General features: G+C 38.7%; 1 protein-coding gene across 2 annotated transcripts in view; it reads right to left on the minus strand.

The window, feature by feature from the left end:
* Positions 1-9,577: 9,577 nt before the first annotated feature.
* Positions 9,578-26,191, minus strand: part of LOC107569067 (semaphorin-4F-like) — an 87,577-nt gene continuing 70,963 nt past the window's right edge. For both annotated transcript variants that reach the window (XM_016255068.1, XM_016255067.1), the window contains exons 3-14: positions 26,054-26,113; positions 23,052-23,150; positions 18,838-18,949; positions 16,982-17,101; positions 16,698-16,852; positions 15,093-15,274; positions 14,805-14,946; positions 13,502-13,724; positions 13,288-13,397; positions 12,966-13,111; positions 12,808-12,863; positions 9,578-12,217 (exon numbers count right to left, since the gene is read on the minus strand). In XM_016255068.1, coding sequence (XP_016110554.1) covers positions 11,448-12,217; positions 12,808-12,863; positions 12,966-13,111; positions 13,288-13,397; positions 13,502-13,724; positions 14,805-14,946; positions 15,093-15,274; positions 16,698-16,852; positions 16,982-17,101; positions 18,838-18,949; positions 23,052-23,150; positions 26,054-26,113 — 2,175 coding nt within the window. In that variant the 3' untranslated portion in view covers positions 9,578-11,447. The remainder of the gene's footprint in view (positions 12,218-12,807; positions 12,864-12,965; positions 13,112-13,287; positions 13,398-13,501; positions 13,725-14,804; positions 14,947-15,092; positions 15,275-16,697; positions 16,853-16,981; positions 17,102-18,837; positions 18,950-23,051; positions 23,151-26,053; positions 26,114-26,191) is intronic.

The following is a 26,191-nucleotide window of genomic DNA, read 5'->3' on the forward strand; positions in this document are numbered from 1 at the left end:
GAGCACTGGCCCCTGGATCAGATGATGTTAAAGAGAGAACATCATCCTCCAGCGGCTGTCTCTCGCCCGCCGCTGATAAGCGCGCGAGGGAAAGCCCCTCTTTAAACTCATCGGCGAGGTTCACCTGAGATCCCCACGAGCTCATTCTCCTCCGTGCCTCAGCAGCGGCGGGTCCTGAACCGCGGGAAGCAGATGGCTGCCCCTCTTTACTCGAAAAGAGAGACAAACGAGAACGGAGCTTTTTCATTGGAAAACGCTCGCAATGCACGCAGATTGCCCCCTCGAGGACATCGCATGTGTGCTCTTCGCCCAAACAAGCAACACATAGATCGTGTGTATCATCTGGTGTCAAATAGCGATGACACGGAGGCACACACCTTCTAAATGCTCTACTAGTGCTTGCCATAATGAATAGAGATAGCTCTTACTTTTTCCTTAGAAATGCACGCTTCAAACAGAACAGTCAATGAAGACGAAGAAGAGAATGATGTGTGCTCCCGGCACTTATTTATACTATAGTCGCACCGGTAGTGACGTCATGGCTGTCGCCGGCCAACGAGTTGGTGTTTTTTCAATGTATGCTTCAGACACGGGTCACGACGAGGCGTTCCCCATAGCGACCCCTAGAGGACGCAGTTCGAAGTTCCCATGAAAGGGAACTGCAAAGGGTTACACGGACCATGTGTGCATCCAAGTCATCCACCAATGGAAAAAGAGGCGCGAACTTGCTTCTTGCGGCGCGGAGTGACGTAGCAGCAATGTGATTGGATGATAGTTAACACATATTGTGTTGGACACTGTGTTGTTTCTCTCTCTCTCTTTCTTTTTCTTTTTACACGTTTCTTTTTAAGCGTTCAGCTTGTCCGTTCAACTGTGCGTGTCCTGGGCTGGACGTCACATGTTCAAATTCCCATGCTTTCGCAAAGTTACTGAACTCTGTGCTGGCATATATGAACCATTGACTAAGACTACAGTATCTGGTATTCCATGCCTTGCGAACATGGACTTCATGGCCACAATTACACTCTGAGCAGTTGTGTCAGACAGTTTGCTGATTTCTGGGAATTTAGAGTAGTAATCAACAGACAGTAAGTAATCTGATCCATTGAAATGGAACAGATCTGTGCCAATTTTTGACCAAGGTCTTTCCTGGTATTAAATGCGATATCATTGGCTCTCTTGGATTGCTATTATTGCACAGAGGACATTGAGAAACAAACTCTTCAATTTGGGTTGACATGTTCAGCCAATACAGAACATCCGTGGCTCTTTCTTTACATTTCACAACTCCTAGATGCGATTCATGAATTATCATCAGCATTTCTTGTCTCAATTGGCTTGGAACAATGAGCTTTGCCGATTTGAAAAGAAGTCCTGATGTGAAGCTTATTTCTTCTTTGAATGTCCAGTACGTTTGAATCTGTTTTGGAACCTCACTTCTTTCTTTAGGCCATCCATCCATGGTCATTTTGCACAGTAGTTGCATTTCTTGATCAGTAACTGTTGCCTTGCGAAAAACACTCAGCTTTTCCACAGATACAGGTATATATCTCGTTATCCAGCACAGCTTAAGCTCTTGACCAAGCAAGTATTCTGTATGCTCATTCAGGTATGCACGATTTACCTGGCTTGTAAGTTACCTTTAGGCTCTATCTTTGAAGTCTGAGGAGCATGCACTGTAATCTAGGTGGAGCTTGGTGCAGTGATTTCTTGAAGATGCTTTCCAGTGGTTTATGGTCACTTTCAACTTCCACCTCCGGAAAATTTAATGAATACGTCTACGGCAAGTAGACGTATTCATTAAATTTTCCGCATCCATAGACTACACTCTAAAAAAATATGGTTCTTTAAAGGTTCTTTACATGCAGTAATGGTTTTATTTAGAACCATAGCATTCTGAAGAACCCTTTTATGCTGAAATGGTTCTTTGTGTTAGAGTTTAGGTTTCTTTGTTCCCGCCCTTTTGTTTTTGAAATCTGTAACTGTCAAGGCAACTCATTACTGATTTTCTGGAGTTCAGTGATCCAACTACACAGACTAACACACTCTCAACAGGTAAATGATTTCATTCTTAAATTTAAACACAAATTTAACTTTAAAAATGTAACTACTTCCAAACAAACATGATCTTATCCTTTTTTTTTGTTTTTTTTTGTTTTTGGTCACATATGTGTGCAGCTCTTCTAAGCTGTGGAAACTTCTCTCCTCCACAAAGTAAGTAAAAGAGACAATGAATTTATAATTCATATTGTTTGATTTTTTTAATTATTACTTGGGTTTGTATAAACATACCCAGTCACAAAAAATATTAAAACTATCCCATGACTTTATATCCCTATTTGCTTTTAAGATTGTGAAGGGCTCACATACTGTCCATTTTTGCTTTTGGCCTTCATAAACATAATTGTTTTTACATAAACACACTGTAACTCTAAACTTAATTGTGTATTTCAGATGCATCATCATCTGCAGAGCAAAATCGCCAATTAATCACACCAAAATGATGGACTTAAAGGCATCATATTGATTGGATTGTGATTGTTTCACAGAAACTTGGTTTTCATCGCATCTATTTTTTGTTTTTATTTTATGTTTTACTTTATGTATTTAGTCATGTTCAATGTCAATTGTCATTAATTAAGGTATTCAGGTAATGACTGTTGTTAAGAGCACTGACAATTTTGTATATCAATAAAAATGTACTTAATTCACACAACATGCTGCTGTTGTGGTTATTGTTGTTGTTGTTTTAATGTAAAACCCTAGCCGAGGCAACGCTCTAAGATGCCTCATTACTGATTTTCTGGAGCTCAGCCACCCAACTACACAGACTGTCAACACACTCTCAACAGGTAATTAAATGTCTATGAATTATAACTTTCAAATGCTAATTGGTTTCCTATGTCTTTTCTCTTTTTAGTTTAAGAGAACATGCAAGTGTGACCAGCTCTATTCAGGTAAGGATACTCTCCTCTTCTTCACTAAGTAACAAAGATATTGAATGTATGGTACAACATACCCAGCTATCCCATGACTTTATATTACTTTTTCCTTTTAACATTGTGAAGGGCTCACATACTACTTTTGCCCTTCATAAACAATTGTTTTCACATAAACAAATGAAAGGAGACAAACTGTATATCTAAACTCAATTGTGCATTTCAGATGCTGTCACATCCTACAACTTCGTCATCTGCAGAGAGAAACTGCCAATCAATCACACCAAAATACAGATAACGATTAACTTAGAGGTATCATAGAGGGATGTGAAGATATTTCACTGGAGCTTGCTCTTCATTTTACTATTTTTTGTTCTATTTTGTTTGACTTCTTTAAGCATTTATTTATGTTCAGTGTCCATTGTCATTCTATAATGTATTCTGCTAATAAATGTTGTTAGAACACTGTCATTTTTGCTACAATTTCACGTCATTAAAAAAATTAAAGTACCTAATTGACACATGGTTTTTGATAATGATGATGTTGTTGTTGTTGATTTTATGTAAAACCCTAATAGACACTTCAAGATATTATAAGACCAGACAGATAGAGGGGTAAAAAGCAATTAATAAATAATATATACAAATAATACTAATATTAAATTATATTAGCATGCTAATATTAATGAAAAACTATCATTAAAAAGGTTATTTATAACACAATTAAGGTCCTATATAGCGTTTTCAAAGCAGGTTCTATATGGAACCCTATATAAAAGGTTCTATTTAACACTAAAAAGGGTCCTGCTATTGTTACAAGCTGAATAACCCTTTTCTGGTACTGTTTAGAACATTTTCCTTAAGAGTGTATGGCAAGCAGCTCTTTTTCAATTAGCACATATTTCTTTTGAGTATCCATTAGCGCACATGATCCATAAGCCACTGGCTATTTATCTTGCAGCATGACAGCTCCAATCCCTTCTGACCTGTATCTGAGGAAAAACACTCAGAAGCGTGGATTCGAATCCCACTTCTGACACCATGTTATACCTTTATATGTTTTGTCGATGAATAATGAGACGACATGGACAACAGGGCTGTAACCAGGAGGTTCAGACTCTTTACTGAAATCCACAAAATACATGACATAGTCTAATGAGACACAGCCCTGGTGTGCAGTCTGATGTCTTTCATCACATTTTCTGTTCATTCAAATGAGGCAGGCCTACATCAAGAAAAACAACAGTACTTGAACTGACTATTAATTTTGCCCATATTCATTATCAAAATATTTATTGAGACCATTGCCATTCTTTTTTATTTTCCACTATCCCCTTCATTTTATTCCTATTATTTATTTTATTCCTCCATATTTATTCTCATTGTAATTAATTATAAACATCCAAGAAAATTATGATTGTATAGCATTGTAATCTCAGAGGCAAATGACGTACACACTGTAATTTATAAAGTTGTTTACTTTTTGCAGAAATAACCTAGCAAATAATCTGTATGTTTAAATTGAAATATTTTGGGCTGTTTATGAAATAAATAGCAGGCTATTCTACAAACAATAACTTAACTTGTGTATGTTTGTGTGTGTGTGTGTGTGTTAACATCTGTCATACTTTTTAACTGTTTAAAAATTATTAATCCTTTCATGCATGGTGTTCATTGCAGTGAACAGATGTTTGGAAGCCATTTTGAACCATTTAGGTTGTTGTACCCTCTCCCAACCACGAGTGGTGAACCCTCAAAGCGCTGTCTATGATTCCATTTAATTATTGTATTTGTATCTATTTTTTGTTTTGAGATATCGCATATATTCAAAAAGGCGGAGAGAAGAGGAGATGCACCAATTACCTCAGGAATAAGTGTTAAATCCTTTTATTCTCAGAAAACCAGACAGGTACAAAAAAATATATTTCAGCTAGGATGTCAGAAATATTTTTATCCAGATTTTAACAATATTTTTCTTGTAAAAAACAATATTTTTTTTCTGTGACAGAAAATGTATCTGTCCACTCCAGTGGATGTCATGCGCCAAAGGGTATTATGCCTAATGGGCCCTGATTTTGTATGTTTTAGTTAAAATTGTGATATAATTTACACTTTACATTTAGTCATTTAGCAGACGCTTTTATCCAAAGCGACTTACAAATGAGGACAAAAGAAGCAATCAAAACTAACAAAAGAGCAACAATATGTAAGTGAAAATGACAAGTCTCGGTTAGCCTAACGCAGAACACATAGCAAGGTATTTATATATATATATACACACATACACACACACAAAGAAAGACAAGTAGATACAATATAAAAAATATAAAGCTAGTGTTTTTCTAATAAAAAAAGAAGATAAATAGATAAAGTAGAATTAAAATAGAATAGAAAGTGCTAGAGTTAGAGGGTCAAATAAAGATGGAACAGATGTGTTTTTAGTCGTTTTTTGAAGATGGCTAAGGACTCAGCTGCTCGGATTGAGTTGGGCAGGTCATTTAATGAACAGTTAATGAAAAAGTCAGTGAATGTGATTTTGTGCCTCTTTAAGATGGCACAATAATACGCCGTTCACTTGCAGAATGCAAGTTTCTAGAGGGCACATGACTTTGAAGTAATGAATTTAGGTAAAGGGGTGCAGAGCCAGTGGTGGTTTTGTAGGCAAACATTAATGCCTTGAATTTTATGCGAGCAGCTACAGGTAGCAAGTGCAAATTGATGAACAGAATCAGAATCAGAATCAGAATCAGAATCAGAAGAGCTTTATTACCAAGTATGTTTACACACACAAGGAATTTGACTTGACGACAGGAGATTCCAGTGTAGAAGAAAGTACAAACATAGTGCAGACATACATGATAGTGCAGACATACATAGGAATAACACAGTAGGGATGTAATATAACACTAACATAATAAAAAAAGAAAAATTGAATAATGTACTATATACAGAAATAGAAGTATGGGAAAAAATGTAATAGTTTAGATAAATGTACATATATGTTTATTAGTGTGCAGATATGTTATGTGTGCAGTTTAATATAAATATACTATGTTAGTTGTAGTATTGAACAGAGGTGTGATGTGCTTTCTTTTCAGCTCATTAAAGATTAATCTTGCAGCGGCATTTTGGATTAATTGTATAGGTTTGATAGAACTGGCTGGAAGACCTGCCAAGAGAGCATTGGAATAGTCCAGCCTGGATAGAACAAGAGCTTGAACAAGGAGTTGTGTTGCATGTTCTGAAAGAAAGGGTCCGATCTTCCTAATGTTGTATAAAGCAAATCTGCAGGACTGGGCAGTTTTAGCAATGTGGTCTGAGAAATTCAGCTTATCATCAATCACAACTCCAAGGTTTCTAGCTGTTTTTGAAGGAGTTATGGTTGATGAGCGAGAGCAAGGCAGTCTCGGTCGAATGTCCACTTCTGAAGCCAGATTGGTTGCTGTCCAGGAGGTTGTTCTGTGTGAGAAAGGCAGAGACTTGGTTGACCACAACTCGTTTTTGTGCAATGAAAGGTAGAAGAGTAGAAGTCTGTAGTTCTCTAAAAGAGTTGGGTTAAGAGTGGGTTTCTTAAGAAGTGGGGTTATACGAGCCTGTTTAAATGTTGAGGGAAAAACACCAGTTTGAATGGATGTGTTAACGATGTGAGTGAGTGCAGGTACAACAGGAGGAGAAATGGCTTGAAGGAGATGAGATGGAATAGGATTAAGAGGGCAAGTAGTAGGATGATTGGAAAGGATGAGTTTAAAGATGTCTGCCTCAGAGAGTGGAGAGAAGGATGAAAACGAATGTATGTTTGCTGGTAAGATGTGTTTGACAGTTTGTGGTGTGGCAAATTGTGCACTGAGATTTGTAATTGTATTAATGAAGAATGTGGCAAAGTTGTCAGCTGTTAGAGTTGATGAAGGAGGGGGAGGAGAAGGACAAAGGAGGGAGGAAAATGTTTTAAAGAGCATGCGAGAGTTAGGCGAATTGTTAATTTTGTTGTGATAGTATGTCTTTTTAGCAGTGGAGACATTAGCAGAGAATGAAGAGAGGAGTAATCGATATACATTAAGGTCAGTAGGATTTTGTGATTTTCACCATACTCTTTCTGCAGCTCTGAGCTTAGAACGATGCTCACGGAGAACATCGGATAGCCAAGGGGCAGAAGAGGTGGTACGAGCTGGCCTGGAAGACAAGGGGCAGACACTGTCTAAACAAGATGTAAGAGTGGAGCAGAAAGTATCAGTAGCACTGTTAACATCAAGAGATGATAACTGTTCAGGGAGTGGAAGCGAATATGAAACCATAGCAGATAGCTGGGAGGGTGAGAGTGAGCATAGGTTACATCGAAAAGTGACATGTGGAGGGGTATGTGTTGTGTCAGGAACCATGTTGAGATTAAGAGTGAGGAGGAAGTGATCTGAGGTGTGCAGTGGAGTAACCAGCACATGATCAGTGGAGCAGTGTCGTGTGTAGGGCACTAAATAGGAAAAGGATCTGCTGCTAGTGTTGATTTTGATATTCTAGGTATTATCAAATGGCCAGAGTTTTGAGAAAGCAGCGGACGTGGAGGACTATAATGTAACAAGAGTTTGTTCAAATACGGAGGTGCTAAACCATTCAGGAATTTATAATTAATAAGCAAGATTTTAAAATCTGTACGATGTTTAATAGGTAGCCAGTGCAGTGTTGACAGAACCGGGCTAATATGGTCATACTTCCTGGTTCTAGTAAGAACTCTAGCTGCTGCATTTTGGACCAGCTGGAGTTTGTTTATTAAGCGTGCAGAACAACCACCCAATAAAGCATTACAATAATCTAACCTTGAGGTCATAAACGCATGGATTAACATTTCTGCATTTGACATTGAGAGAATAGGTCGTAATTTAGATATATTTTTGAGATGGAAAAATGCAGTTTTACAAATGCTAGAAACGTGGCTTTCTAAGGAAAGATTGCTATCAATTAGCACACCTAGGTTCCTAGCTGATGACGAAGAATTGACAGAGCAGCCATCAAGTCTTAGAGAGTGTTCTAGGTTATTATATGCAGAGTTTTTAGGTCCTATAATTAACACCTCTGTTTTTTTCAGAATTTAGCAGTAAGAAATTACTCATCATCCAGCTTTTTATATCGACTATGCATTCCGCAAGTTTTTCAAATTGGTATGTTTCGCCGGGCTGCGAAGAAATATAGAGCTGAGTATCATCAGCATAACAGTGAAAGCTAACACAGTGTTTCCTGATGATATCTCCCAAGGGTAACATGTAAAGCATGAAGAGTAACGGCCCTAGTACCTAGCCTTGAGGTACTCCATACTGCACTTGTGATTGATATGATACCTCTTCATTCACTGCTACGAATTGATGGTGGTCATATAAGTACGATTTGAACCATGCTAATGCACTTCCATTAATGCCAACAAAGTTTTCTAGTCTATGCAAGAGAATGTTGTGGTCAATAGTGTCAAACGCAGCGCTAAGATCCAATAGCACTAATAGAGAGATACAACCACAATCAGATGATAAGAGCAGGTCATTTGTAACTCTAATGAGAGCAGAGTGCGGAAGATCAGAGTGTGGAAGTCTGCAGCCTGAGGTTTATCTAGGTGGATGTTGAAGTCTCCAAGAATAACTAGGGGAGTACCATCCTCAGGAAAGTTTGAGAGCAGCACATTTAATTCTTCCACGAAGTTACCTAGTTGTCCTGGGGGTCGATAAAGAGCTATAAAATGGATTTTAAGAAGATTTTTAAGACTTTAATAGTTTTATTTAAGAGAAATATTAAATAGTCTTCAGATTTTTAAATTTATGTCAATGCTTGCTGTCTATATTTATTTATTAGGTCATGTAAAAATGTAGGCATGTAGGCTACTGTATAAGTGCAGCAGGGATATGTGTGCATGATTGCATTCGAGTGTGTGGTGGGAGGGTGTGTGTGATTGTGTGTGTATATTTGTGCTCACGTTTGAATGAACATTCAAATGTCCTCTCCATTGTTGTTATTTATTGTTCCAAGACATCCGATGCAAAAGCCTCTAAGCCACATTTGTCAAAAACGAGATAACAATATTGAGTGAATGCTCTCTGCACATAGTATACTTTCATCAAATACTTTCACTTCAAACCAGCTAAATCCCAGCCTCAGCCCATTCAGAAGTACAGTACTTATATAGAAACATATACAGCCTATGTGTCTGATAAAAATGTTAATTTTGAAGAAAAACGTTCGACGGACTTCTTTAGCCTTCTTATGTGTATTCATACCATTTTCTGTAGTAAATGTTTTAAGAACTTTTTTTTTTCCAGTCAGTGAGTTCTATTGAATCACTTTTTATACCGTTGATGCATGGAGTCCACTACAGTGCACAGATATGTAACGCCCTCAAAATAAAATATATTGAAAAAAAAGGTTATTGGCATGATTTTTCACTTGTTTACAAATAAAAACAAACATTAAAAAATATATTAATTTGTGATATAATAAGTCATGCATGAAAGGGTTAAAAACACTGTTTTGAGAGGTAGTTTTTATTTTATTCCAAAGAGCATCACAAGACATTCACACATAGAGCCATTCACACAAACACCTTCAATAAACATTTGAAACACAATGTACATTTATCTTCATTATATATAAATTATAAAAATAGAAACTTAGAATACAACATATCTGTACATTAATTAACATAATTCTTTATTCAGGAAAAACAAAGAGCATGTAACACTAAATGATCCGTTATTTGCAATAATATTAACATACAACCATGTGGACAAGTTTAACTACAGCAGATTTACTATGGTACATTGAGAGGGTTGAAGGTTTATTTTAAACTATCACTATAAACTCAAAAGAAGATCAGGATTTTGTAAATGAGTTTATGGAGTTGAATGTACCTGTTATCATTATTTTATTGAGTGCTGACAAAGAGATTTAGAAGACAAGATATACTGTACATAATCCAGAGTGTTACTTTCACTTTGACAATGTTAGAATTATTTAAAAAGAAACTGCCAAATAAATAAATGGAGAATGGGAGTATATCCAAGTTATTCTAATGGAAAAAGGCAGGAAATGGCATTTAAATGTGGTCCAGCATTTAGGCTCGCAGAGGGACTGTTTGACACTTAGGAAGAGCCCAACTCATCCCCCCGACCCCACCCAACAAGTGGTGAAAAGACAGAATAAAAAAAACATATTTTTAAAGATCTTACTCATTTTTTCTTTTATATTCACATATATTTACATACTCCTGGAACAAACAGAACACTCTCTGTACTAGGAGTGCTTTAGGTTAACCTGTAGCCCATGATCATTGCATTACAAATCTTTAACTCTGTATTCATGGCTACTTTGTATCATGCACTTTACTGGGAATACATATACCTTCAAATGAGGCACATTCTCTGTCCTTAAAGGGAAACTCAAACCAATCAATAATTATGTATCAATTATAAATCCTTCACTCTTCATTTCCATTTTGACGATTTCCTTGTAATTTCAATAAGCATCCATGCTAAACAATAAAGTGACATCCATCATCTTGTGGTCCTTTGTCTGTCCAGAATATTATGAACAGAACATGCTACATCTGGTCCCTATACAGATGGAAGTGGTTTGATTGCTACTCGTAACACCACAAAACACTGCCAGCCCCATTTCAGAGAAGAACAACTCCCTTGCTCTGAATGTGACTAACTTATATTGCAGTGGTACAGTCCAATTTTCACTATCTAATATCAGTTCACAGGTCTGACATGCTCTCTCCTACAGGAGAATTTGCTAACTGGTTTTGTTACTCATTTTCTCTCTTCATTCAAAATTGGGTACTATAGGTCAGGACCGAAACATGGCCCCATGAGGCCCCTTGGCAAACTCTATGGTGGTCTATTTCAGTCATTTTTGTCATATATCCTACACCAAAGGGGCCAGGGAGTCAGCTCCTCCTGTATGCTCTGAGGGCCCCTTTGTGCCCCTTTCTCTGGCAGGGACTCCACAATCCATCCCTGAATAAATATTTTATTTCAGTAATGGGCCCAGAATGAGCAGATTCTTCCTGACTTTGTGCTGCTCTGGGCTGTGGACGGGTCATTCCCCTTTGAAAGACCTTTTGGACTTTGAATCCTCAAAGAGGAAACAGACTGAGCAACTACAGAACTGCACACACACAGATGCACAGACTGTGTATTTCCATGTGGGTGTGCATGGCTTTGAGGATGGTACACAAAAGTGCCCATTCGTCTGATCAAATACATGCAGAAAAACTAGGATAGAAATGGATTTACACAGCATGTACACAGGAGTGAATGGACTGGACGGTAATGTAATGGAGTAGTAGAGGAGCCTCCAGCAAATGCAGTTTATTTGTTTGTGTGCTTCTTTGTGCGACTGCGTATGTTAATCGTATATTTGGAATGTGTATCAGTTTCTTGGATTGTCTGCTTTCCTCTTCTCCTCTAGCCCTCCATCTGTGTTTGTGAACCTTTCACAGAGTTTAGTCTCAAAAATCACATGTGCTGGACTTCAGATAGAGCTTTCTTCACACTGTGCCAGAGGTGCTCCTCTTAGACAAGGCATCTTAGAAAACTCCTCCTCCATCTCACTTAGCCCATCCCCAAATCCCTCCTCCTCCCCGTCTGGTCCCGCCCTTTCTCTACCATCCAGCTCCTCTGCAAGGTTCACAGCTGATTCCTGCAGTTTTATTCCACTGGAGTTGGCATAAATATGCCTGCCGTTGTACCCGCCAGGGTCCATATTGTGTCCGTGACCGTTCAGTGTCCCATTCCTTTTCTCGGTTAGTGGAACTGCCTCTGACAACAGACTGGCACTGCTTGGAGACTGTGGTGTGTCTGTAGAAGCAAGCAAGTCCCGACCCTTTTCCAATGTGGATGATGAGTGCCCGCCCCCTCTCATGCTGCCTTGCTGTTTGTAAATCATAAACAGCAGGATGCCACCCAATACAAAACCTACAACGAAAAAAATTATGTGCGAGGCCAGGAAGTGTCGGCCACCTGCAATGGCCACGTTCCCCCCCATGCTGGGGTTGTCAAGGGTCAACTGGTACTCTGCTCTGCGACAGGGTGGCTGATCTCTGCCCACTTCATCACATAGACACACGTAGGTGCCCACGCTCTCCGCCGTGACTTGCACCTCCAGGTCGTAGTTGTGGCGGCGAGTGTGACTATGTGGAGGACGGTCCCAGCGGCAGGGACGAGGAGACACTTGCACGCAAGAAAGCAAGACACGCAGACCCTTTTCAACACGCATTTCAATTACAGGTGGGGAGCAAAGACCTAAAGACACAGAGGAAAAGTAGATCACAATTCATTATCTCGCAATTCATTTTCAATCAAAACATGTAAATGCCAAGGACCCCCAATATAATGATCCACTTATGACAGGAAAGTCTACATTTATTTGATCAAAAATCCAATAAAATAGTAAAATTGTGACTGCATAAATGTATAACTGTTTTATATTTTAATGAATTTTAAAAGGATGGCAGAGCTGAATTTTCAGCTTTATATGTACATGTACATCTTGCTTGTATTTATAGCCCTAACCAAAGCAAATTATGAAAAAGTATTATCTGGAAAATATCTACTTTGCATTCAGTTAATAACAAATCATTGTCTACCCAATATTACAATGTAAGATACTTTTTCCATTTTAAACACTCAAAATACATTGTGCAAATTTTCAACAAGTTTTCTGCTTTTAAACCTTTCAGTTTGCTCACCTGAATCGATTGTAGGTGTATTTACTGTAAGATTATTTCTAGTTCATTTATAAACACTGAGAGATGAAATGAGTGTCTATCGTGATCGACAGCATGCCATAGGTATGAAATATAGATATTAGGTACCACTGTCAGAAGACTTACCTTCACCTTTGGTGCATTGCCTGACCAAATCTTCTGCTTCTTCAACTTTACCAGGCCTGAAACATAAATGTAACTGTGTGACGACAATGAACAAAGGAGGACTGCATCTGTGTGTTCTGATATGCTTTTGTGTGAATGAGTGTTTGTATGTGACATACTTTATTATAGCACAAGCTCCCTCTTTGTGCCTCCATATGCAGCCAAGACCTCGGGCAGGTGCACACACCTCACAGGTAGAGTACAGAGAACAATCCACTATGGGTAACTTCACCAGAGAGAGAGGAGTGCCCACCAGAGCCTCGTCCTACAGCAGAGAGACAGAGAGGGTCTGCATTCACTAGTCCCTAAATATAAGTTACATTATTTAGGAGGAAGGCAAAATGTTTTAATTCAGATTGAAGATACAGTATTGTTTTTTATCACAAATAATAATAAAAAACAGAGCACATTAAGTAACAAAAAAAACCTGTATGTTATTACTTTGTATAGCAATATGTTATTCACTGGCTCCTGTGCAGAAAACAGAGGGACTTCTTCAATAAGAGTTGCATTCGGACCAACTACAGCGATTTTGTGCAGCTCTCCATGATCTATCAACACATGCACACGTATATTAAACATGCATGATGATTAAATGATTATTGATGATTATTAAATTATTGTTTTTTAGTTATTTCTGTTTAATATCTCTTACCTGTTCCAAGGTGCAAAACAGTGGTCATGTGTTGCTTCAGGCCACTGGAGGCCATTGGTAAGGTAACAGCAAGTTTAGTATATGTGATGCCATTTCTGATCATCAGGGGTGCTGCCACCACACTGTTCTCCATAAGCGGGTGATCACGCACGAATGTCAGCACTTTATCAGGCAGCTTCAAGGAGGACTCAAAGCCCAGCTCCTTCAGAGCACTATTCAAACACTGAGAGTTTTGAAAGAAGTAATTTAACAGATTTAAGTAATGATAGTTAGTGAAACATGATGCTAGTAACTCTAAGGTCATGGGTTGCCTTCCCAGCAAACACATATACTAATACATCTACATATACTAATATGCATACATACGTACATACTGTACATGCATAAGGCGAGACACTGCAGGTGAATAGGGTAAACAAAAAACAAAAACTAATAGTTATGGCCTTACTTACCCAGCTGATTGATTACATTGATAATTGCAAACATTTTTTGTATAAAAAGTTTTCTAAAATGTTAGGCTTAAATATGCAAATGAGTCATTATTTAATGAAATATGCGCTAATTTGCATACATTTCTAGTACAAAATCTAAACAGTGGATGATGTCAGTTTCAAAATTCTTGTTTATTTATTTTTTGACATATTAGAGTCAAAAGTTTTACAGAGGGAATTTTGGTTATCTCATTTTTGTCACTCCATAATTTGTCTCCCCTAAACAGTGCATACACAGTATATATATATATATATATATATATATATATATATATATATATATATATATATATATATACACACCGTGTTAATTACTTTGGATTAAAAGTTTCTGCCAAATATGTAAATATATAGGCTGGAATACACTACATGTACTTGACCTGAATAGATTTTAAAACACTAGACATCATCCTAGACAAGACCTGCTTGTCTGTAGTTGGTTTTTCAGTCATTGCATATATGTACTCTGGATTTTTTTGTGTTTTCTCCTGTTCCGTGTTCCCTAATTTATGTTCTTAGACCTTGTGGTTATCTTTAATAAATCTGTCTGCACTTGGATCCCTCGATGATACAGTAAGGGGCTCTACAAGTTCACATTATCTCACCAATCTTTCAGATAAATCAGTTGACCAACTCCCTCCAGTTTACATTAATACTAAATGATTCTCATACTGCCAAGGTCAGTACCAATGACTACAATAGTATTGCACAGTAGGTGTCTCTATGTACTATGTGTAAATAACACATGAACTGCATCTATTGTATAATACTATTATATGGTATGGTATGGTCGTGAGTGTGCAGTTGTATACCTGTCCTGGTCGGGGTGTTGGTATGGGCTCTGGGTTAATCCAGTTCTCACAGGTCTTTTTCAGCTCTTTAAAGGGTCCATTCATCACCTTAGTTATCTCCTCCAGACTGTACACACACACAGCTGACAGCTCCTCTCTTTCCCTACACATTACACATCAACACAACAGGACAAACACACACAAATAAAAAAACAATCATGGAGAAATAAAGAGCGAATAAATAATTAAAAAAAGATGAGACCAGCACAGAAGGTCAAGACAGGTCAGAGGTGAAACAGAACAAAGTACCACTGTGAGGTGAATATGCCATAGAAGTGTGTGCTGCTGGGGTCTCCAGGCTGGTGCTGTACAGTGAACACATCAGACAGAACGTTAAATCGCTGTCCACTTGCTCGATCTTCACACACCAGCTGGGCCTTCAGAAATGTCGTCCACCGCCTCTGCAGAGTCTTCATACCACCTACATCAGACTAGAAAACAGAGAGATAGACCAAAATAGATCAGATATGATAGAAAATAAATGATGAAAAACAGACGGATGGCAAAGAATAGAAGAACTTTATGACTGAAGAAATCTGAACTCAAGTGGAACAGTACAATTACAGTGGGGCAAAAAAGTATTTAGTCAGCCACCAATTGTGCAAGTTCTCCCACTTAAAAAGATGAGAGAGGCCTGTAATTTTCATCATAGGTATACCTCAACTATGAGAGACAAAATGAGAAAAAAAATCCAGAAAATCACATTGTAGGATTTTTAAAGAATTAATTGGTAAATTCCTCTGTAAAATAAGTATTTGGTCACCTACAAACAAGCAAGATTTCTGGCTCTCACAGACCTGTAACTTCCTTTTTAAGAGGCTCCTCTGTCCTCCACTGGTTACCTGTATTAATGGCATCTGTTTGAACTCGTTATCAGTATAAAAGACACCTGTCCACAACCTCAAACAGTCACACTCCAAACTCCACCATGGCCAAGACCAAAGAGCTGTCAAAGGACACCAGAAACAAAATTGTAGACCTGCACCAGGCTGGGAAGACTGAATCTGCAATAGCTAAGCAGCTTGGTGTGAAGAAATCAACCGTGGGAGCAATTATTAGAAAATGGAAGACACACAAGACCACTGATAATCTCCCTCGATATGGGTCCGTGTAAACGAACGAATGAATGGGGCCATGTATCGTGAGATTTTGAGTGAAAACCTCCTTCCATCAGCAAGGGCATTGAAGATGAAACGTGGCTGGGTCTTTCAGCATGACAATGATCCCAAACACACCGCCCGGGCAACGAAGGAGTGGCTTCGTAAGAAGCATTTCAAGGTCCTGGAGTGGCTTAGCCAGTCTCCAGATCTCAACCCCATAGAAAATCTTTGGAGGGAGTTGAAAATCCGTGTTGCCCAGCGACAGCCCCAAAACATTACTGCTCTAGAGGAGATCTGCATGGAGGAATGGGCCAAAATACCAGCAACAGTGTGTGAAAACCTTGTGAAGACTTACAGAAAACGTTTGACCTCTGTCATTGCCAACAAAGGGTATATAACAAAGTATTGAGATAAAATTTTGTTATTGACCAAATACTTATTTTCCACCATAATTTGCAAATAAATTCTTTAAAAATCCTACAATGTGATTTTCTGGATTTTTTTTTCTCATTTTGTCTCTCATAGTTGAGGTATACCTATAATGAAAATTACAGGCCTCTCTCATCTTTTTAAGTGGGAGAACTTGCACAATTGGTGGCTGACTAAATACTTTTTTTCCCCACTGTACATAACATTTCAGCTGAAAGCAGAACTACTGTACAACATCCCTCTTAGACTAATAAATATAAACCAAGCCAAACCATAAAAAACCTATAGAGACTAGACAAGAAAACAGACCAGCTCTAGTTCCTACCTTGCAGACTCTAGCAACTCGTGGCACTTTAATCTTGGTGTAAAGGTCATATTCTTTAGCTACTTCAGTGAAGAAAAAGTAAATTTTGTCATCTTCACCAGTAGGATTGTGTTTCTCATCCTCTTGGATGAAGGCAGAACTGACAAACTCTGGATCTGAGTTCAGAAACAGGCAAGAGTTATGAATAGTGTGGTTATAAACAATCTGGGTGTAAATATATATTAAATGTTGGCTTTAATGTGTAAATGCCTGTGTCTGGATGAATGGATGGATGAGTGTCTTACCACTAAGCCAGTTGATTGATTGTTCAGTGCGGATGCGTTCCTGCTCGATGCCTGTTGCCCTGGAAATGTCATACATTGTGCCAAGGAAGTTACTTGTGGCAGCAGTGTAAAGGATCCCTCCTGAAAGAGAGAAACAGGGAGGAAAAGAGAAAAAAATAAAAAATAGACATTTAATTTTATTATTATTATTACTTTACTAAAGTAATTTCTGTGTTTCCAATGTGTTTTGTGTTAAAGGGGTCATATGATGCTGCTAAAAATAACATTATTTTGTGTATTTGGTGTAATGAAATGTGTTTATGTGGTTTAAAGTAAAAAAAACACATTATTTTCCACATACTGTATATTGTTGTTTCTCCTCTATGACCCGCCTTTTTGAAACGCGTCGATTTTTACAAAGTTCATCGGTCTGAAAAAGCGAGGTTGGCTGTGATTGGCCAGCTATCCAATGCGTTGTGATTGGCCGAATATCTCAAGCGTGAGATGGAAATGTTACGCCTCTCACCATACTGTTGATGCCGTGTCCGGCCGGAGCGACGAGACAAAAACATTAAAACCCATTACAAACGAGGCATTTGTTGCATCCAGTGGGGACATAATTAATGATTATAATGACTTATACTGTATTTTTACGCGTTGCGTTGCATTGCATCGCGCCGCGTAAACATAAAACTCTGTCTGCATTTGTGATCGGAGAAATGACAAACAACAAGTGCTACTCTACTGCCCAAAACTCACGTTTGAATCATCAGTGCGCGTGAGCATTTCGGCGGCGTTATGCAAATCTTCCCACATAGTGAGGTAGATATGTGGGGGCGTGTTAGAACGAGCCGTTTTAGGTAGGTGTGGCTGACTCTGAACTTTTATAAAGAATATCTCTTTGGATTTGAGACTTTAGTCTTTGCAACTTTACAGATCTTCTTTATGCACCAAGAGCTTGTAACACTCCAAAGAGAAAGGAAAAATTGAAATCTCATCATATGACCCCTTTAAAACATTTTGGGAGCCAAATGTTCCCACAAGGATGGCACTCTAAAATCACCTACATTGTGGGGACCAGCCAATAGCCCTTGAGAAGAAAACACCTTAGGCTTATGTATATAACCCAGATCCCTGAGAAGGGAACGAGATGCTGTGTCATGGTGTTGATGCTATGGAAACACCTTTGCCCATTTTGATTAGCTACGGCAAACATATAATATAACTGGTGCGCCACCATACTATAAAAGGGCACCTACGTAAAACATTATTAGCTCCACTATCTGAAGGAAGACAACTGTTCAGGCAAATGTAGTGAACAAAAATTCTGCAGCTAAATGCCCTTCAATACTTACCTGGTAGGGATACTCTCGCAACCAGAATGGTCCTCGGACCAAATCAATAGGCTAGCCCCTAGGGGCAGAGTGAATTAGGGAGGCTACAGCTTCAGTTGCGTCCACTGATCACTTCCAGTCAGAAGGGGTAGACTACTGCACCACCACATAAGCCGCCCCCAGGCCTCACAAATTGTAAAGATCATAAAAGCAACTCAACTCAACAATCGACACATAAGGTCAGTGTAAGGTGTGTCAGCTATTGTTACAAAGTGGGGACATGACAGGGCACTAAATAATGTTTTAATGTTGAACTAAATATACAGAAAAGTTTATGTGTGTTTAAATTTAGGGGAGAGAATACATCAAATCATAAACTAGAAAAATTATTTATAAACACTTTTTTCATTCAGCAATTGCAATTTTCTTTTAGGGTGAGGGTTTGGGTTTTGGTTAGCATTTATAATTAGCTTTACAATGTACAAAAACAATAGATGTCACAAGACGTATAACCCTCATTTAGAGTAAACGTGTGTTTCATACCTGCCATGACTGCTGTGTAATGCTGGCTGGGCTCAAAAGGGCATTTCCCCTTCCCCGTCTCCATCTTCATGCTACCATCTTCATGTTTCTCCAGAGAGAATGAAGAGATGTTCTAAATGAGGCAGAGAAGACAGATAAATGTGATTATTGTCTGTCCTTAAATATAAAGAAATGAGCAAAAATTAGATGAAGAAGAAAATATAATAGAGAGACACACTTATAGTCATATACCACAGGTGGAAAACAGTCAATCATTCATTCTCTTAATTCTCTCTGACTGAGGGGCCGGACCGGGTGTCAGGTCGGACACTGAAATTATGTGCAGACTGACTTGCAAGTGTTTCAGGACATTTTTAATCTCATACTGCAGCTCAGTGTTGTCCCTGTTTGCCTGAAATCATCCATTACTGTACCTGTGTCTAAAACGTCAGCTGTTACCTGCCTCAGTGACTTTCTCCCAGTGGCTCTGACCACTGTCATTGTGAAATGTTTTGAGAGGCTTATTCTGCAGCACATTAAGTGAAGTGAAGTTACGTGTGGCCAAGTATGGTGACCCATACTCGGAATTTGTGCTCTGCATTTAACCCATCCACAAGTGCACACACACAGCAGTGAACACACACACACACCGTGAACACACACCCGGAGCAATGGGCAGCCATATTGCTGCGGGGCCCGGGGAGCAGTTGGCGGTTCGGTGCCTTACTCAAGGGTCTCACCTCAGTTGTGGTATTGAGGGTGGAAGAGAGCGCTGGTCATTCACTCCCCCCACCTACAATTCCTGCCGGACCAGAGTCTTTGGGTTACAAATCCGACTCTCTAACCATCAGGCCATGACTGCCCCGTAAGAACATTATACCTCCTGAATTAGACAGCTACCATATATATATATATATATATATATATGTATATATCCATTACATTTCTGTCCCCCTTACTTTCGCAAAGCACTGTGTATATGTATGTATGTATGTGTGTATATATATATATATATATATATATATACACACAAACCCAATTCCAAAAAAGTTGGGACACTGTACAAATTGTGAGTAAAAAAGAAATGGAATAATTTACAAATCTCATAAACTTATATTTTATTCACAATAGAATATAGATAACATATCAAATGTTGAAAGTGAGAGATTTTGAAATGTCATACCAAATATTGGCTCATTTTGGATTTCATGAGAGCTACACATTCCAAAAAAGTTGGGACAGGTAGCAATAAGAGGCCGGAAAAAGTTAAATGTACATATAAGGAACAGCTGGAGGACCAATTTGCAACTTATTAGGTCAATTGGCAACATGATTGGGTATAAAAAGAGCCTCTCAGAGTGGCAGTGTCTCTCAGAAGTCAAGATGGGCAGAGGATCACCAATTCCCCCAATGCTGCGGCGAAAAATAGTGGAGCAATATCAGAAAGGAGTTTCTCAGAGAAAAATTGCAAAGAGTTTGAAGTTATCATCATCTACAGTGCATAATATCATCCAAAGATTCAGAGAATCTGGAACAATCTCTGTGCGTAAGGGTCAAGGCCGGAAAACCATACTGGATGCCCGTGATCTTCGGGCCCTTAGACGGCACTGCATCACATACAGGAATGCTACTGTAATGGAAATCACAACATGGGCTCAGGAATACTTCCAGAAAACATTGTCGGTGAACACAATCCACCGTGCCATTCGCCGTTGCCGGCTAAAACTCTATAGGTCAAAAAAGAAGCCATATCTAAACATGATCCAGAAGCGCAGGCGTTTTCTCTGGGCCAAGGCTCATTTAAAATGGACTGTGGCAAAGTGGAAAACTGTTCTGTGGTCAGACGAATCAAAATTTGAAGTTCTTTTTGGAAAACTGGGATGCCATGTCATCCGGACTAAAGAGGACAAGGACAACCCAAGTTGTTATCAGTGCTCAGTTCAGAAGCCTGCATCTCTGATGGTATGGGGTTGCATGAGTGCGTGTGGCATGGGCAGCTTGCACATCTGGAAAGGCACCATCAATGCTGAAAGGTATATCCAAGTTCTAGAACAACATATGCTCCCATCCAGATGTCGTCTCTTTCAGGGAAGACCTTGCATTTTCCAACATGACAATGCCAGACTACATACTGCATCAATTACAACATCATGGCTGCGTAGAAGAAGGATCCGGGTACTGAAATGGCCAGCCTGCAGTCCAGATCTTTCACCCATAGAAAACATTTGGCGCATCATAAAGAGGAAGATGCGACAAAGAAGACCTAAGACAGTTGAGCAACTAGAAGCCTGTATTAGACAAGAATGGGACAACATTCCTATTCCTAAACTTGAGTAACTTTGTCTCCTCACTCCCCAGACGTTTGCAGACTGTTATAAAAAGAAGAGAGGATGCCACACAGTGGTAAACATGGCCTTGTCCCAACTTTTTTGACATGTGCTGATGCCATGAAATTTAAAATCAACTTATTTTCCCCTTAAAATTATACATTTTCTCAGTTTAAACATTTGATATGTCATCTATGTTGTATTCTGAATAAAATATTGAAATTTGAAATTTCCAACTCATTGCATTCTGTTTTTATTCACAATTTGTACAGTGTCCCAACTTTTTTGGAATCGGGTTTGTGTGTGTGTATATATATATATATATATACTCTATATAGGAATACAGAAAACTTTATTTTTTCTCTTATTTCTTTCTTTTAATTGGCTAAGAAATCAGATACCCTGTTGGACAATAACCAATAAATTATTTGTTAATGTACTACAAACACTTTTTTTTTTTTTATCACATAAGGCAGAATAGTTTATGTACTGTAATAAATGCTATGTCTAGTAGCACTGAATTGTTCATATACTTTATTACCTGGAGATGATTTAAAAAAGCACAAATTAACCATATGTTGTTAAAATCGTGTGTTTAAAGTCTTCACATTTCCAAAGGTTTCTGCCTTTTATTCAGATCATACAGTGATAGCTGGACGCTTTTGTCCATATTAGGGATTTCCTGGTACGTCAGTTATTACTTCTATATGAGTCCATCTTGCACTTTCTGCACGAGAGAACTCTGGCAGCTGCCTGTGACTCCTGGCAAGAACTCTGGCAGCTGATACATAAAAATGTATAATAATAATAATAATAATAATACAATTGTGGGAACTTTGCATCATCATTTAAAAAAAACACCACTGCACACTGAGAACAGTGTAGTTTTTACCGAGCAAACAGCAAAAACCGTGAGAAAAACTGTGGCAGCTGCCAGAGACGACCAGTGTGCCGTGGCATCTGGGGATGCCACCGGAAGTGGCGCTGCGACCTACCGCTGCCAGAGAGAGCTCCAGCCCATGCAGCAATGATGAGATCCACTACAGAGAGGAGAGCCATCACTTGGCCCTGTGGTGTTCAGCAAACAATCTGGTTTTGAACACCAATAAAACCAAAGAGGTTATTGTGGACTTCAGAAGGTCCGTAAGAAGAGCACATGCACCACTGCTCATACAGGGGGTAGTAGTGGAGGGTGTTGATAACATGAAGTTACTAGGTATCCACATTACACCAGACCTCACCTGGGCTCTGAACACTTCCCACCTGATGAAGAAAGCTCAATAAATACTTTTCTTCCTCAGGAAGTTGAAGCAGGCTGGACTCTCCCCTTGGCTTCTGATACATTTCTATAGGAGTGCCATAGGAAGCATCCCATGCTACTGTGTGACTGTGTGGTATGCCAGCTGCACAGCACAGGACAGAAAGGATTTGGCCCGGGTGGTTAAAACCGCGCAAATGATTGTTGGGAATTCACTTCCAGACCTGGACTTGGTGTATGCAGAATACCTCCAGAAGAAGGCCAGAAACATTGCCGTAGATTCCACCCACCCGGGTCATAGACTGTTAGTCCCCCTACCCTCAGGGCGGAGATACAGGACCATGAAAACACACACAAACAGACTGAGAAACAGCTTCGTCAAGAGCTGTGACCGCCATTACTTTGCACACACACCAAATGACATAATTGCACTTTATTTTGCTGTAACTGTTGCTGTTTGTTATTTATTGTTGGTTGATCTAAGTTGTTGTTGTTTTTTAGTTTGTTAACGGAGACTCACCAGACAGAATTTAAAGTACTTATATTACAGTAGTAATAAAGTACTTATTTTGAGCATTTCTTTTTAATTGTCCTACTTAATAATATGACAAGACTTGAGTCAGTGTAGTTATGGAAACACAGAGACTTACAATAAATGCACATTGGGGGTCAAAGGCGAACGTCCCACAGGCATATATGTGTCCATCGCCCAAAAACTCCAGCAGACGGACGTAGTTCTTACAATCGTCCTGTGAGGGGCAGCAGAGTAAAGCAAGGCATACTGTGAGACAAATAGCATATACAAGTTTTCTCTGATTTATGTCTGTTTATCTGGGTTTTCAGAAAATATTAAGCAGCACAAATGTGTTCAACATTGACCAAAACCAGCATTACAATGGTTTCTGAACGATCATGTGACATTGAAGACATTGGTAATGGCAGCTGAAAATTCAGCTTTGCCATGATAGGAAAACATAAATTTTTTTTTTATTATTAAAATTAAAACCAGTTATTTTAAATTGCAATAATATTTCACAGTATTACTGTTTTATTGTATTGTTAATCAAATAATTGTTGCCGTGGAGAGACTTCTTTCAAACACACAAAAAAATCTTACAGATATACACTCTTAAAAATAAAGGTGCTTCACGATGCCATAGAAGAACCTTTTTGTCTAAATGGTTCCATAAAGAACCTTTAACATCTGAAGAACCTTTCTGAAATAAGGTTCTTCAGATTACAAAAACACAAGAAAGAGATGAACTGAACCTTTGACTGAATAGTTCTTTGTGGAACCAAAAATGGTTCTTCTATGGCATCGCTTGAAGAACCTTTTGAAGCACCTTTATTTTTAAGAGTGTACAGTATATCAACTTCCAAAGCTTTTAAGTTATATGCTACAAGTTAAGAGACAAAGATAAATTTCAAATGTAAAAGCAAATTAATTGAGATTACAATTACAGTCAAGGTCACTTGCAGCTTTCATTTTAATCATTAGTGTAAATGTATAAGACTCCCCAAAGATTAAACAACATTCTAGGCCTTTTCAGAATGTTTTATATCTTAAGCCTTCTACACACTGCACGATTTTAGCAATCCTATAAGATCATTGCTGGTCACACTGTGCGACATGGATCTAATAAACTTGGGTACGACATGCATGTAGACTGTACGATGATGACACCTATTGACTCGTAGGCTACGACGCACGTTTCTATAGAAGAATAAAACATCATTAGCATGCGCTAGTGGTAAACAAAAGGAGCATAATGAATCACACTTTGATAGTTGTAGTTTTTATGTGTGCTGAAAAAAAGTGGGAGCGGCGAAAGAGGAAGGAATAAGAGCTTGAGGTAAGCAGTTTTATGTTTTAGCGCCATATCGCGTTGATTTCATGTCGCATTTTGTAACTGTAAACACACTGTGCGATGATCATGCTGAATTTCTGACACTGCCAGAAAACTATCGTAGGCTATCTTTGGTCGCAAGAACGGGAAAACGCCCGTCTTTGAACCTGTCTCACTGTACGACATAGGACCAGCGATTAAGAGTCATGATCACAGAAATCGCCACGATTGCAATCTTTCGTCTGGAACAGCCAAAAATCGTGCAGTGTATCCCGGGCTTTAAGAGCACTGATACTTTTCACAACTTATGTCAGTGGTGTCCAATCCTGATCCTGTAGGTCCACTGTCCAATTAAATACACCTGAAAGTAATCAAGGTCTTCAGGATTACTATCTTCCAGCAAGGTACGGTGGGACACATTGGAGCTAAACTGTGCAGGATATTGGCCCTCCAGAACCAGAATTGGACACCCCTGACTTATGTGAATGTGTCAAGGGTGACTCTGAAACCATTGCTGAGAAGAACAAGAGAGTTTCTGTATCAATAACAATGATTGGTAACCTGAACCCCAATGGGCTGTATCTGAGACCCCCCAGGCATTTTCTACAGTGAGACCTCCCCCATATCCTTCAAAGGGCACAGTTAATCGTTAATGATTGGCATTTCACAATATAAATGATAAGGCACACAAGATGTTTTCGTTCACAAATGCATCCTGACAATCACATATGCCAGGATCTAATTTTTATTAAATCCAGTTGGCTTTACTTAAAAAGTTTCAATTTCAAGACTAGACAGACCATTAAGTACATCAATAAAAATTAATGAGAGACCAGCCCGTATCGATTCAGTTTTCCATGTGTTTTAATCAAATGTGAATGTGCTAGAGTGAAAAAAACAAAATGTGTATTTAAATGACCAGTCACAGGTCTCCAGAGTCAATTAGCTCACTCCTTCAGATCTATCTTTTTCGTTTCTGCTCCTCTATTCTTCTATACATACCTTTTGTTTGCCTAATCACACCCTTTCTGACCCTCCCCCACTGGGGCCTCAGCCCACTTGTCAATCAGCCACAGGCCCCACCCCCCAACAATGTAGCACACACACTCGTCGCATGTGGCAGTCTCAAATGAGAGAATGACATGCACACACGGAACTATACTAAAGCGAATATATATATACAGTGGGGGAAAAAAGTATTTAGTCAGCCACCAATTGTGCAAGTTCTCCCACTTAAAAAGATGAGAGAGGCCTGTAATTTTCATCATAGGTATACCTCAACTATGAGAGACAAAATGAGAAAAAAAAATCCAGAAAATCACATTGTAGGATTTTTAAAGAATTTATTTGCAAATTATGGTGGAAAATAAGTATTGGGTCAATAACAAAATTTAATCTCAATACTTTGTTATATACCCTTTGGTGGCAAGGTTTAAACATTAAGCAATTTTAATTTAGAAAAACAGTTATTGGACACTTTTACTCACAGAATAAATGATTAATTGCTTATTGTGAATAGTGCATTTCTACAGTGGCATCCGTCACTGAAAATATTTGGTTTTGCATGATGCTGCATCCATGCTGCTGAGTGACAGTGAAGTTGTGACTACTGTCATATTGGTCCAAAAGTGCTAATGGCACCTTTAAAAATATTTTTAAAAATAAACAAAGCAGGAAAATGGTGGATTTTGCAATTAGAATTTTTTCCAACCATTCAAAAAGGTTAAAATTTCTTGTTTGCTTGCTATTGGGCTCTTTACATCCCTCCACCTCAAGCACACACAGCATACACCATATGAGTTTACCTCTGTTTTTCCCTTAGCAACACAAGATTTCCTCTTTTCTTCTGGAACACTCCACTCAATCTACATAAATATTGAGAGAGAGAGAGAGAGAGAGAGAGAGAGAGAGAGAGAGAGAGAGAGAGAGAGAGCAGGACTTGA

This window comes from Sinocyclocheilus grahami, unplaced genomic scaffold (assembly GCF_001515645.1).
Source record: "Sinocyclocheilus grahami isolate Dianchi unplaced genomic scaffold, SAMN03320097.WGS_v1.1 scaffold1308.1, whole genome shotgun sequence".
Taxonomy (NCBI): domain Eukaryota; kingdom Metazoa; phylum Chordata; class Actinopteri; order Cypriniformes; family Cyprinidae; genus Sinocyclocheilus; species Sinocyclocheilus grahami.